This window comes from Aristolochia californica, unplaced genomic scaffold (assembly GCF_029961685.1).
Source record: "Aristolochia californica isolate CCGP_79_NKW_82.1479 unplaced genomic scaffold, dmAriCali1.0.hap1 SCAF_2, whole genome shotgun sequence".
Taxonomy (NCBI): Eukaryota; Viridiplantae; Streptophyta; class Magnoliopsida; order Piperales; family Aristolochiaceae; genus Aristolochia; species Aristolochia californica.
In genome coordinates this window covers 8,859,564-8,875,060 of record NW_027181881.1, presented here as the reverse complement: position 1 = coordinate 8,875,060, position 15,497 = coordinate 8,859,564, and the positions used below count along the sequence as shown (strand labels likewise).

Genomic DNA, 15,497 nt, shown 5'->3' with positions numbered 1-15,497 from the left:
GATTTCTACCAGCTCAAAACCGTTGATAAAGTCAGCAATTTGCCTCATGGTTGAAGTAGTCCAGGGGGTAGGGGGAGACTTCTCAATACAAAAATGGGTTGCATTGAAATCCTTGGCTAGGAGCAAAGGAATGGGCCAAAGAGGTAGAAGGCCAGAAATCTCGTCCCAAAAAGAGCGACCTCGCGGTATCTAGTAGGGCTATAAATGCCGGCAAGCCCCCAAGTGAAACCAGTGCATCTGTCAAGCAACTTAACTCCAACACGTCCTCTGAGAATTCAACTATAGAGGAGTTCTAGAGAAGAAAGAGGCCACCAGAAAACCCAATAGCATTAATAGCAAGCCATTTCAAATTATTACAACCCCAGAGGTCATGCATAATGGAATTGGAAGGGTACTGACATTTAGATTCTTGGAGGATTACAATAGATGGATTACTTCTGGAAATAAGATTCCGAACAGTAGCACGCATTCTGGAGGATCCAATCCCGCTAGCATTCCAAGAAAGGATAATCATTTCTTGACTTCTCTGCAAACTCCTGATGTGGTCTTGCCACACCAAATGTTATCATTATAAACCACTCCCATTCTCCAACCCAACTTGGAGATACGACCCCAAGTTTCATCATCAAACTGTTGGCACTCATTCTGCAAAGCCAAGTAGAACTGCCGATTTCTGTCATCCGGTGGGAGAAAGCAAAGGTCTCCATGAATCATTTCCCTTGACTGTGGGGAGGGCCACTGGGCTGACTGGTCTCAGATGAGGAGGAAGATGAGGACTCGCTGTCGGAAAGGAGGAAGGAGGTGGGTCTGGGAGTGGCATGGCTCGTCTGTGAGAGGTCCATACGAGCGATATAAGGGGCAATGTTGACAGATAGGGCCAAGGGGTTAGTCGAGTAAGGAGCGGGGTAAGTGGGGGCAGTTTTTTGGATTGTCGGGTTTGGGAACAAGGGGGGCAAAGGGGAAAAGGGGGGTAGTCTAGTTGGGGAGGTAGGTGTTGGATGGTGATGGGAGAGGAAGAATGTGGCGGATGGCGTGGCCTAGCTAACTCCAGCCGAAGTCGGAGTTGGTTGTTTCTAGGATAGTGACACAGGCCATGGTGCCCATGTGCTGCGAAATTTTGCATTCAACACAGTTCCCACGGCGGATCGTACGAAAATAATATAGCCAGGATCTGGACCAGAGTTCTCTGGTTCTGGGTGACGTCCTCATATCCTCAACAGTTGCTGTCAAGAAGGCACTAAGGAAAGAAGCGCCAGCCAATAGAGCTGGAGACACGATGCTCCCATGTTTTTACTATAATACGGTCATTTTCGGCGCATTGGATGGTCACCTGAGTGATCGTGACGGCTGTAGGACAAAAAATGAAGTGAAAAGGTGGTTATCGGGGTCGTCTTCTCCGGCTTCGGCAGCGAACAATGGTTCAGCTAGTGGCGCCACCGTTGTCACATGTCGCACAACAACTACTCGAGCTCTCCTCACTGTTGTTGCTCTCGGAATCATCAAAGAAGTGATATTGAGATTGTCGAACAACATCTGGAGGCCATCAGTCATCACCTACGAAAGTTACAGGTCTTCATTGCCGTCTAGGAGAGGGAGGGACGGAAAGCTTTCTCCCTTACATCACGGTCGGAGGTGGGGTTCCCGATCGGAAAAAGTTTTTGATCGGGAACGACGCATACCTTTCAGCTTATGTCTCCCCGAAAGATCACAACCAGATCTGGTTCGATCGTCAATTTGTTGCAAAGACTCGTCGGCCATCGTCGTGACGATCTGTCGGCTAGTCAGGCTGCAGGTCCTTGTGCCTCGTCGTCTTCCCGTCGATTCTCCCTACGATCTGGTCTCTCGCCTCTCTCTTCTCTCTCATCGCGACATTCTATCGGCGCATGTTAGCTCATTCGAGCTCTCGACAGATGTTACCGAAATAGGAAACTCCTACTCTAACTAATATTCTGATTTTAGAGATTATATAAATATAGGAAATTAAAGATTGGCAATTTAGAGTAAGAGAAAAGCTTAGAAAGACCCTTGACATCATGCACATTCCGGATCAATGTTGGTTGTTGATCTCCAAAACGCAAGAAGACAAAGATGAGTTGTTTCGTTTAAAAAATGAGACTGCATCCCCATTTATGAGTATAGCTTGTTGGACAACTGGCCTCACCTTGAACGGCCAATGGGTTATTGCCCGAGGCATTCCACCAGAGCTCCACTGCCGACAGACTCTGGAAAGCCTGGCCAACATCTTTGGAGAGCTCGCTTGGGCAGAAGAAAAAGCTACAGAATTGCTCACGTTAAAATTTCTCATTAAGCCAAAGACCCCGGTAAGTGGCTTGCAACTCATTGAACTTCACTCTGGAGATCTTTCTGCTTGGATCACTATGGAGTTCAGGGAGATGACTTGTCTCCCCTCCATGAACCCTGACTCGCAAGCTTCCGAGTCGACCCAACCTAGACACTCGGAATCGTTGAGTTCTGAGTTGACCAGTTCCAAGCTCGCCCCGAGCTTTGCTCAGGGGTAACCAAGCCAACTCAGAGGAAAGCCATGACCATCAGTCAAGGAGTCGTACAGAGGGGAAATCTTTTCCTCGAAAATCCAAACATCCAGAAAATCCAAAAAACCAATTTTTCTCACCAAACACCAACCCCCCCCCCCCCCCACGTCCTAGCCCTATACTTCCAAAAAATCAAAACCTTTACCCTCCCGTCACATCACCGCCCCACTTAACCCCATCACTGTCGCCCAATGAGCCTCCCGATACGGCCAACCTCCCACTTTTTCCAACCATCTCATCGCCGCCCCTCAATAATCCCCCAACCCCTTCCCCATGTCAGAATCCCAAAACCCCAAACACTCACAAAGCCCAAAATTCAACTTCCACGCCACCTCATCATCATTACCTTCCCTTGAAATCCCCGCCCTCCCCCCACATCCTACACATACTTTCGGATATCCAAATTATTCAACCACCTGTCACATCTCTGGCCCACATAATCCCATCACCACCTCCCGATACGTCCTCCCTCTCGCTTTCTCCAATCATCTCACCGCCACCCCTTGATATTCCCCTGACCCCACCATCATGTCAGAATCCTGAAACCCTAAACACTCAAAACCCAAATGTCCCATCCCCCCTCCTCGACAACCAAAACATTTCACCGCCTTCGTACGGGATGCAAACTGGCACGGAGGACCTCTGGCAGATCTGTTCGCACCTCGAGGTCTGACCCATAACACCCTACTCTGCTCCGATATCGCCCCCCATCACCTCATCAACCACTTCAAATCTTTGAAAATCTTTGTCCCTAGCCCGCGACCCGAAAACCACTCCTACTCCCTACCGAATTCCCCCCAGCTTCCCTCACCCCACCTCCCGATATCCAACATCGTATAATTCCCCTGTCGCCTTTCTGCCTCCAACGTCCTCGGGACAAAGCAACGTACGCCCACACCATATCTTCCCTCGAGTCTCTCAGAAATCTCCTTCCCCGTCAACTGTCTTTTCGGCACGGGCACTCACGCCAGATAGAAATGACCAGTCAACGGCTTTGTATCCAAACTTTTGTAAGTCTCCACATTTCCCTTAAGCCCCACACAACACCATTCCCAACCCAAAAAAATCCTTCTCTTTTCCCAAACCTGGCACAAAAGCCCCCTTCAAAGGCCCCCACTTATCACAATCCAGGACGGGAAATCTACCCATACACGGCTACTCAGAAAGGTACACCTCCCATCCAAAAATCATCCACTCGGACTAACGCCTGTCAGTCCGACAACTCTCCCAAAGCAGATACCATCCGAGATCCTGCGTCTCCTCTTCCCAATAACCCCCCAACCCATATAAATATCATCTCCAGCTATTATTTATCCACCGTTCCATTACAAATCTTCAACCCAAACCCCCACATGGAAGCATCAAGCTCCAAAACCAAAACTCCCTTCACCCCCTCCTTCGAAATAGCTAAACCCGAAACAGAAAAAAGATCCTTAGTCACCCCTTTCACTTTCAACTACTCCAGAAAAAAGAAAAAGGGCAAAGCAAAAGCTACCTCCCCCCAGAAAATCAATACTCCACCCGTTCCCACCCCCACCCCTACCCCCCCACTGCCTCCAACAAACTTTATGTCTGTTCTTACATGGGTCACCAGTCGCAACCTCTGCCTCAATCCCAATCTGAGTATGCCACCCCATACCCAGCAACAGACTTTCTGTCTCCTTGCTTCCCAGGTACCCAGCCGCTGCCCCAGTCCCAACACCAGCCCCTACCGGAGGAAGACCTCCTATTTCTGGAAGAACAAGAAGTTGATCTTCCACCGGAAGAATACGACGAGCTAGCTGAACTTGCATGGATCTTTAGCTCTTACTACCACGAGGCTTCTCGCCAACGGGAGAAGGATATCAACCTACCAGTTTCTAAATGATCATCATGTCATGGACTGTCAAAGGAATTGGTTCACACTCTAAGCGCCCCATCATCAAAGCAGCTCTTTTGGAATGTAAACCAAAAATTGTAGTTCTAGTTGAAACGAAACTACAAACTTTTGATTACTCTATCGCTCGCAAGTTATGGTATGGTCTGGACCCTGCATGGGCAACGGTCGATGCTATTGGGCACTCGGGTGGCATTCTTGTCATCTGGGACCCAAAATTGGTGGACACAAATCTCTACCAATTGGGTCAATACTCCATTGGTATACGTTTCCATGATTATACTTTGGGCACGTCATGGGCTCTAGCTGGTGTATATGGACCGACTAGACCTAATAATCGAGCCTCTTTCTGGGAAGAATTATTTCAACTAGTCCACTTATAGGATCTGCCTTGGCTTCTAGCCGGAGACTTTAACTCCATTTTACTTTGCTCTGAAAAAAGCCCTCCTGAGCCCAGAACTATATCTGCCATGAAAGCCTTCTCCGACCTCATTTCCAGTCTCAAACTTTCAGAAATCTTCCTATCCAAAAAAAAATACACTTTGTCAAATGGCCAATCCCCACCAATCCTTACAAAGCTGGACCCTTTTTTTGTTAACAATGATTGGCTCAATCTCTTTCCAAATGCATTTGGCCAAGTCCTCAACAAAGTGGGTTCTAATCATTGGCCTGTTCAAATTAACACCCTCCCCCCTTCCTGGGGGCGTTCTCCCTTCCGCTTTGAAAATTCTTGGACCCTGTTGGAAGTTTTCAACTCTTCCATTCCGGTCTGGTGGCAAGAGTTGAATCATCACCCTAACCCTGGTTGGAACCTCGCCCTTAAATTAAAAGCTTTGAAGTTGAAGATTCGTCCGTGGTTTGTTTCCCATCGTGTTGCTGCTGCTTCTCAGAAGGATTCGGTTCATCTTTGCATCTCGAAGCTCGACTTACTCAAAGAGCAAAGTTCCATTTCTCCCTTTGAATTAATCCTTAGATGTCAATTAAATTCTGAGCTTTCTAATCTGCTTCGCTGCGAAACTGTTCGCTGGAAACAGCGTGCAAGATTTCGCTGGATGGCTGAGGGGGATGGAAATACGAAGTTTTTCCATGCTATTGCCTCAGCCAGAAGGAGGGTTAACCGTATCACTTCCCTTTGTCATGCAGACCAAGTGATTACGGATAGTCCCTCTATCTCTAATCTCTTTATGAAGTTTTTCTCAGAACTATACTCAGAAGAGCGCTTCAATCGGCCGAAGTTGCCTCAACTCGATTACCTGAGAATCTCCTTGTCTGAGGCAACAGACTTGGAAAAGCCCTTCAGCACAGAAGAAATTGAATCAGTAGCAATGGGGCTTCCGAAGGATAAAGCGCCTGGACCGGATGGTTTTAATGGTGAGTTTTATCATAAATATTGGGATACCATTAAATCGGATGTTTATGCGTTTGTCGGAAATTTTCACCAAGTCAGTATCACCCATAAGGAAGTAGGTGCTTTTATTGCCCTACTCCCAAAAAAATCTCCTACCAATCTTCCTCAAGATTTTAGACCCATCAATCTCACCACAAGTTATTATAAAATCATAGCCCGTCTGCTTGCTAATCGCCTTCGGACCCACCTCTCCAAAATCATAAGCCCTTGCCAAAGTGCTTTCATCCGAGATAGAAATATTTTAGATTTTGCCATGGCTGCCCATGAACTCCTAGACACCTTCAAAAAATCAAAGAGGCCAAGATTCGTCCTAAAAATTGATTTTGAAAAGGCCTTTGACCGAGTAAATTGGAAGCTAATTGATTACCTTTTTGATAGAATGGGTTTTGGGACTCGGTGGAAATTTTGGATGAGAAGTTGTATCTCTTCCCCATATTTTTCAATCCTAGTAAACGGGATGTCATGTGGCTATTTCAAAACTACGAGAGGAATAAGACAAGGTGACCCACTGTCCCCATTCCTCTTCACTCTCTTGGGGGAACATCTTGATTCTATGGTCAGATTTGCCAAAAGAACTGGTTAGCTTAATCCTATCTCAACTAATTCCGGCCAGGACATTCCCTTATTGCAATATGCTGATGATACTATTTTTTTTCGGAGAAGGTACCTTTACCCAAACCTCCCACTTGAAAGCTCTCCTAAACCTCTTTGAGATGTCTTTTGGACAGAAGGTAAGTTGGGCTAAATCATCCATTTTGGGTTTCAATAATAATCCCTCGGTTCTTAATTCCATGGCAAACTACTAAGCTTGTAAAGTTGTCTCCTCTCTGGGCACGTATTTGGGTCTTCCTCTATCTCCGGCCTTACCCTCAAAATCTGCTTGGCACCCAATCATTGAGCGCCTCGAAAGTAGACTTGCTTCTTGGAGAGAAATTCTTGTCCAAAGCTAGTAAACTCACTCTGATTAAGTCTTCTTTACACGGTATTCCATTTTATTTTTTATCCTTGTACCGTTGCCCTGCTTCTGTCAAAAAGAGAATAGAGTTTTTAAAAAGAAGATTTTTATGGGGCAGGCAAAATGGTGAAAAAAAATATTGTCTAGTGAAATGGGTTGACGTTTGTAAACTTTTTGCTGAGGGTGGCCTTGGGATTCGCAACACTACAGCAACAAACTCGGCTCTGCTTTAGAAATTCAATATGTTTTCGTCCTAATTTGGAGAAATATAGTGGCAGGAAAAGCAGATAAGCTCTCGGGATGGTGGACTGAAGGAGGAAGGTATAACAGATTATCTCCTGTTTGGAAAAAAAATAGCTAATTTACTGCCTGTCTTCAATAACATTGTCAAGTGTTATATTGGATCTGGCAGTAGGACAAGTTTTTGGACAGATTGGTGGATAGGCCAGGCTAGTCTAAACTCTAGCTATGGTCAAATCTTCTCACTTGCTAGAAACAAGGAGGCTAATATTTCAGTTGTCAGGCAGAATTCTTGTGACTGGAACTTAAATCTCCGTAGCAGAAACTCTTGAAGCTACCGAACTCATTACGAGCCTATCTTCGGTTCGTGTCAGAAATGGCCCAGACACCCTGATATGGACTCATTGTCCCGAAGGTACGTTTTCTACCTCAACTACATACAAAGCACTCCACCCCCCCTCTCCCCCCCCCCCCCCCCCCCTTGCTCAATCCTGTCACCCATCAAGTCTCTACACGTACCCCCAAGAGCAAAATTCTTTATCTGAACAGCATGCCAAAACAAAATCTTGACATCGGATTCGTTAATACGCCGGGGAACGCATGTTTTGGATCCTCTGTGCCCGTTCTGCCTATCCTACATGGAAACTACGGATCATATATTATTGCATTGTAACTATGCTCCTCCCCCCCCCCCCCCCCCCCCCCCCCCTTGCTCAATCCTGTCACCCATCAGGTCTCTACACGTACCCCCAAGAGCAAAATTCTTTATCTGAACAGCATGCCAAAACAAAATCTTGACATCGGATTCGTTAATACGCCGGGGAACGCATGTTTTGGATCCTCTGTGCCCGTTTTGCCTATCCTACATGGAAACTACGGATCATATATTATTGCATTGTAACTATGCTCACTCAGTATGGACAAAGATCATCAACAAAATTGGCATGCAATACTGCTCCTCCCAAAATCTCATATCTACAATCCATACGATTACAAAGGTTAATCTCCCTAAACTTGGAAAGTTATTAATCTCTTGCTGCATCGGTCACATCATCTAGGCCCTTTGGAAAGAACAGAATAACAGAAGGTTTAATAAAAAATCTCTTCCCGACAATATTCTTACCAACCGAATTATTGGGCAAGTTACTTCTTGGATTCGTATGAGAAAAGAAATTAAAAATCTTGAAGGAATCAACATTTGAGAGAATTGGGATCTTGTTGCAAAAATGTCTCATCTCCCCCGTCCTCCGATTATGAAGACTTGGTCTCTTCCCCCGGTTGGCTTTTTTAAACTAAATTTTAATGGAAGTGCGTTGGGTTGCTCGGGGCCTGTTGGATATGGAGGGGTTGTTCACGATGATAAAGGGAATCTTCTCTTCTCTTTTTCCGGGCCAATCGGGATATCAGACTCAACTACAGCCGAGTTATCTGGGTTGTTTAATGGCCTGAAACTATTTCATCAAAGGCTGGTAGGACCTTTATATGTCGAAGGCAATTCTTAAGTTGTCATCAGTTGGTGTAAGAATACATGTAAACCTCCTTGGTGTCACTGGGATCTTTTTGATGATATAAATATTTTAACTTCCCAATTACAATGTATGTGGAATCATATCCCTAAATCCGCTAATCACTTAGCAGATAGTCAGGCTAAATCAGGTGTTTTTCTCCAACATCTTGTTGTGGAGGAAGGTCCTGTTTAGTAAGGTTTGTATTCTTTTTCTCAGTAATATATTCACACCTCTTTTCAAAAAAAAAAGATTGGAAATTTAGAACTCCTAATAGGAAACTAAGACTTAAGACTCCTCTGACTACACTTTTTGACTTTTCTTGATAAGATGCCCAAAATGCCCCTAGGCTGGCGCCCCCCTCCCTTTTCCTTGCTTGGTGCCCAAGACTCTTCCAAACTTGCTAAATTTGATTCCCCTATGTTCTCCTTGCATACTCCATGTGAAAATAATAAGAAATTATGAACTCTATCACTAGAAGGCAGTCGCAGGTCAGGGAGAGGAAAGTGAGAGAGAAAAAGGAGAAAGACATGTTAGAGGGCACCTCATTAGATCGAATTAGGTTCTGATGTCAAGTAAAATCAGAAACACCATGGAGAAGAACTTCAAGGCTGTGACCTCTGTTAGTAGTTCTACAGTCTGAATTGATTATCCCCAATCACTAAGGACATATAAAAAAGGTTCAATTGCATAACTACCGTCAGATTACTAATACGAAGTAAAACTTTCTAAATTATCTGCCCCAATTACACTTGATGCAAACTCATAAAACCATAATAAAGTTACAATATTACCCCTAAAGCTTACAACTCTCAACAACTTTCATTACTAGAGCTGATAAACACTAATAAAAACTTTTACGGTTTAAAAGATGTTACTTTCATGGATGACGCCATGCAATATGAACAGATTTCTCATTAATAATGCCACAAAGGCAAAATTATGTAAATGGATTACATCAGTCGTAGTCACTGTTCACTAATAAATATATAAAGCAAATTAGATTGAGGCAATCATTTTGCAGGTTTGATAAATGCTCTCATAGTAAGTGCGTTGAATGTGGACTTCGTAAAAACTAAGGAAAAAGCTAGCTAGATAGACGGATGGATAGAAAAATAGAGAGAAGTGAGATAAACCTACATGGTGCTGTGCATGTTGAGTTTTTGTCATCGGCAAGGGATGATTTTGAGTTTGGATCATCATAGCTTCATTATTAGTAGCCAGCCTCAAAATTGCAGCATTTATCAGATTAATATAAGTTGGACCTCCATGCTGACAAGAACTGTTGTGAAGTACAGTATAACCTATGCTTCCATCATCATTGAGATCATCCATTACAACTGCACCATACCTTCACATCAAACAATAAGAATAAACATAGGAACAAGAGGGAAAGACCATGTAATACAAAAGAAGAAGAGGGCAACTTATTTGAGCTATATTATCAAAAAAATAAAAACTATTAAGAGGATCTAAAAGAAAGAGTTGAAGGGTTTAAGTTTTAACACTGAGAAACATGTCTTGCATTGTCGTTTTGCACTCAGGCTCTCAATAAAATCGCTCTATTCTAAAAATAAAAATAAAAATAAAAAAAATAAAAAACAGTTAGAAGCATGTCTCTTTATCCTCTCTTTTTTTCAATGTTCCCACAGATTATTCAAAAATGAAACCCAGTGCATAATCAATGAGGTTCAAGCCACACTACAAGTAAATTTGGCAGTATCATGAAAAAGGCAACAAGGAAAAGGAATAGTTCAAAGCTGATGAGCAAGAAAGTTGTTGCTGTTTAATGCCTCATCAATCAGAGATTTACTTTTAGGGAATTTCAAACATAACTTTTGAAAAACAAATTGCCAATTTAACCTAGAAGAAGACGTATAAATAAACAGACCTTGACTGGTAAGATTCATTCAAACTAGTAACTAGATATTCGCTCATAGAAATAAGTAAGGGGCCCAATGTTGGTCCTGCTGCATCAATAGCATCTGCAAGTGCATTCTCTGCATCAGGAAAGCTGTAAGACCTAAGTTCTGCTTTCTGAACCCACCCGCCTTTAACATAGGATGCCACCTGCAAATTTATACCTTTTGAGCAAATATGTAAACAAATATCAACTAATGCAAGAAAAACAGCTGGGTTAGATGGTGAGTGAAGTTTTACATCCTTTTTCTCCTGCAAAGATTTTACAGAATTAGTCAAAAAAACAGATGCATTAAAAAAGAGTAAAAGGCAAGTTTGCAAAGGAAGAAGTCACTGAGAACACCGTGGCATGGTACATGACTCCTATCTAACACTTAAGCAGAGGTTTGTACAGGCTACATCCACAAAGGATCTTAACAAATGTTGTACGGCCTGAATCCAAACCCTTGCACTCAGTTTAAGATCCATATTTTTAACTTGTATTCCAGTGAGGGCTGAAACTTAGCTCCAAATCAATTACCTTGGATGCGAATCTCCAGGTAACAATGTTTCCCACTTATGCTGAGCAGCATAACTCAGCTCAAAATCAATTACCATGGACAGAATTTCCATGTAACAATGTATCAAGTTATGCAGAGCAGCACATAACTAAGCAGCCAGAACATATGGATCATTTTCCAAAAGCCAAACAGAGCATTCTAATCTCCTGATCAAAGGCTTACCTTAGGAGATTCTAAATAAATAAATAAATAACTAAAATAGATTTCCCACACTAGTAAAGTCAAATCTTTTTCTTCTTGAGTATAATGAGAAACCCTTTTTTTTTTCTTTTTTTGATAATGGAGGAAAACTTTTAGTGCTTCGAGAAACTAGAATACAGGGCTAGTGTACAAGAGGGGACACGTTTATTATCACCCTCAAAGCAAATCCCAATTACTTTGGGCTTGCCTCACTGGATCGTTTTGCTTCATACTTATATAGTGCAACCAGGTCCATTGTCAAAATATCCTGTTTCAAACAATTTGTTTTTCTGGCCTTGATTTTCTTGTGTAACCACATCGGACTTAGATATGGGTAAAGTTCAACCAGAGCATCCATAATGATCACAGCATTGTCACATTAAACATACACAAAATTTATAAAGTATTGCAGCTCAGCAAAGCCTAGTGTTGAAAGATCTTCCATATCGTTAGCTGTAAAGACATCATGAACCACATTTGATCATAAAAATGGAAACACAGCCTACTTGTTTTGAACAAAAATGCAGGAGGTTCACAAACCTTTTCTGAGATAGGCAAAGACAGATTGAAGGGAATAGGCCCTCCTCCACCACCGCCTCCTAGCAAGGGATTAAAATGTGATGTTGTGAGAGTCACTGATAGTTGATCAGGATGTGGCTTTAGTTCAAGAAAAAGCAGACCGAAAAACAAGAAGGCAGCTGGAATGAGAAGCTGGAAGACAACCGTTCTTCTGTCTCGCCGAGCATAGATTGCTCTCTTTATGATCAGAGCTCGAAAGTGTTCACAAAATGTGGATCCAAGGAAGACTCCACAGCCACAGCAGTGAATGTTTAAGAATGCAATGAAACTAAAAATGGTTGACAGGATCAAACAGGATGCTCTCCACACAGCGGAACTTAAAATGAGGAACACATTCCAACAATTTCTAAAGCACAATTTGGAATTCGAGGCTTTTGATGGGAGATCAGAGGCTTTATATGTTACCATACTAGACTCTGCATGTGGCTTACTCTGCTCAAGGCTTTCAGTTTCATTAAACTCAGATCCTGCCACTCTCAAGAACACTTCCTCTAACATGGTTACAGAGATTCCATAACTCTCAATACCATAGGCGGTTTTGTCGCTGTTACAGCTTGCTTCTGAGTTACAACCAGATTTCCAGATGCAGCTCTCTATTTCCCGGAACATGCTTTCAAATGCAGATGATGAGGAGAGAGGAAGCCTAAATGAAATCTCCGTACCCACCTGAAAAGAAACCAAATGAACTCTAGATACATAAAATAAATCAACTTTATAAAGTTAATTTTATTTTTAAGAAAAATAAACTGCAATTGTATTACCCATTTACCAGACAGATGAGATTTCTTTGCTCAGAGTTTTAAAAGAAAACCACAGTAAAACAAAACAGAGAAAAAGTGAGATGTTGAAAAACAAAAACAGGGGCATTGTGGTCATTTTACCTTGTCGTTATTTATATTTCTTGATGTAATCTTGTTCTACGTGTCAAACTATGTCTATGGACCAAATTTCATGTAAAGAGGACACGTAGAATAGGAGATATAGAGAATTAGGCTTTTCACTTAAAGGGCAATATTGTAAATTGTACTCAACCCTGATTATAAATAGAGGCTGGGGGACGTGCAGGTCCCCCAACTCAGTCACTTTCTCAATTTTCTCTTCTCCACTTTCTCTCCCTTTCATTCTCTCTCTTCAACCTTCTTTCTTCTCAATTTTTTTCATTATAAAATAGGGATTTGCTTAGGAGACAAAAAATTGATGCTATTAAACATGTTGAAGAGCAATTATAGAAGAGTCTTACATGACTCTCATAGGAAGAAGTCTCAAAGAAGGAGAATTAATATGGTGGAGTCCAACAGGAGTCTTACATGAGGAGCTCTCACAGAAGTGTCTCAGTTACAAGGTGTTTTAGTTATTTTAGTCTTCTATTTATGTTTAGTTTAATTATTCTAGGACTTATCTTTAGGATTTAGACTTGGGTGTAACTAGGACATGGGTAGTTGAAAAAAAGTGAAATTTAGGGTTTTGGAGAGAAAGAGAGAGTGAAAGAAAGAAAAGAGGAGAGAACAAGAGTGTGGAAACTCTTCTTGGGGGTCGAGTTCAACCCCAGTATTTTTATAATAGTTCTGAGAATAAATTACATAAGTGCCCCTTATCACTTAAAAACTCTTAAACCCTTATATCTCCCTACATACTTGTTCAAATTACATGAAAATAGGACTAGAGACAAAACTAAACACATAGAATAAGATAACAATCATTTGTTCTAGACAACAAACCCAGTTACAGATTGATCCCGGAGTGAGAAGGAAAGGCTCATTTATATCCCATAGCTGTTGGACTTTATACTGAGTGAAAAATGATGATAAAGCCCTTCAAAAGATTTCCTAATAGTAGTTTAATTGTAATATGATTATACTTGTTTCCTCTATTATAAATAAAGGCTCATTATACTCAATTAATAATCAAGCCAATGAATTACTTCTCTTTTTCAGAAATTCAACAAAGCACCCTCCAAAGATTCACTGTTGTACAATTATTTTTTGTGCTAGACGATTCCACCGTATACCAAAGGGTTCTCCAAAGTGACATTTACTCTCAAAGATATTGCTGATCGAGTGATTTGTTGAGGGAAGATGCCCAACAAGCCAAGCTGTTTCTAGTAAAAGTTAGATTATTCCAGAAAAGGTCCAAAGAAAACTTAAGCACACTCTGGAGAACAAGCCAAACAATCGTGAAAGGAAAGCAGAATACAACCCTTATTTTTGTAGATGTCTTATTGCAACCATCATGACCTAGCCAATGGGTTACTGTCAAGGGAAAGCTTAGAACACCGATGAGGTGTGTTCCAAAAACTTGCACTAAAACCAACTTTAGATGAATGTACTTGTATATGAGTGTGCATATGTGTGTGCATATGTATGTTCATCAAGCCACATCTGGGAAGCAAGGAAGCATTCTTATCCCTAAGTTTGCACCAAAACCAACATGAAGTTAAATAAGTGCAGGAGTATCTTAACGGTTCTATGACTGGTTATTGGAGTAGTGGGTAAGCAAAAATCTGAGATGTCTCCGATGAGACAGGTTGAGTTGGAAACATAAAAGTGTGTCTTGGGGGCTTTGATTCAAACACCCATAAGAATATAATAATTCTGAAAATAAAATTAAAATAAAATCTAAGCTATATACTCATGTTTTATTAATTTTTTCTTCAACTTTCAACAAAAGCGTCAAAATAATCAAAATACCCATTTTCCAACTTCATTGAGCAGTTCTTTACCATTCACATATGAAACAAAAATATGAAGTGTGCACACTCCAAGATACCTCACTTAAGCAGGTTGCAGATGGAACATGACGTTGAACAATATCAGCAGTTATAGAAGCACCTGGTGAGGTCTGTCAAGAAGACAGTGGCAGTGGCAATACAAATATCAGTTGAAAGAAACTAACTCTTTGGTCAGGTTTTCTAAGCAATGACCAAATGAAGACTAATAGCTAGAGAATTCAGTTAGCCATTTACAAACCTTCACAAGAGTGAGGGTATAACCAACCCCATACCGATGCTTGAGAAAAAGAGAGCTGTGCCACAGGGAAAGGCCAAATAATGAGTAACCAATAACTGGATGTCCGCCATTCAAGAATCTGAGCATTACTTACCAGGTAGGACAGCTACCAAGAAACATAACAGAGAAAATGAAAAAGAAAATAAAAATTAAGTACTCTTAAAGTTGGAATTGATTTCAAACAGAACTTAAAATTAGCCTCAAATAAGCCATATTATGGAGTAACAAGTCAACCCACAAGTATGACAGAATCCTAATAGGAAATTTTTAAAAAGTAAATGAAGAATAGACAAGAAATGTGAATGAAACAAAATGTACTTAGTAAATGTACAACTAGCCAAGCACAAAAACATGGAGCTTTTTTTTTTCTAGAATAAGAGGTCCATTAAGGAAAGAGAGAAGCATAAGAGCACATTACATCAAAGCCAACCAAAGCAAAGGACAGAAGATAGCAAGTTCAAGTAACAAGAAACCTTCCACAGCATCTCAATGAACCATTTGCCATGATAGCTATGCGATCACCAAGCACATCAGCCTCATCCATGGAGTGTGTTGTCAGCAAGATGATTCTACCCTTCTTTATCTTCTTTATTAATTGCCAAGTCGAGCGCATGGAATATGGATCCATTCCACTTGTAGGTTCATCCAGAATGATAACCTAGAGATGATCCGTTGATATACAAGAAAGAAATTCAAAACAATACATAAAAATCTTCA

The 15,497-nt window shown here is 41.6% G+C and overlaps 1 protein-coding gene across 2 annotated transcripts in view; it reads right to left on the bottom strand.

Moving 5' to 3' along the window:
• Window positions 1-15,497, bottom strand: part of LOC137955991 (ABC transporter A family member 1) — a 104,915-nt gene that overhangs the window by 50,841 nt on the left and 38,577 nt on the right. For both annotated transcript variants that reach the window (XM_068803260.1, XM_068803261.1), the window contains 6 exons: window positions 15,254-15,438; window positions 14,742-14,796; window positions 14,542-14,613; window positions 11,737-12,441; window positions 10,428-10,606; window positions 9,677-9,887 (listed from right to left, as the gene is read on the bottom strand). In XM_068803260.1, the coding sequence (XP_068659361.1) occupies window positions 9,677-9,887; window positions 10,428-10,606; window positions 11,737-12,441; window positions 14,542-14,613; window positions 14,742-14,796; window positions 15,254-15,438 (1,407 nt within the window). The remainder of the gene's footprint in view (window positions 1-9,676; window positions 9,888-10,427; window positions 10,607-11,736; window positions 12,442-14,541; window positions 14,614-14,741; window positions 14,797-15,253; window positions 15,439-15,497) is intronic.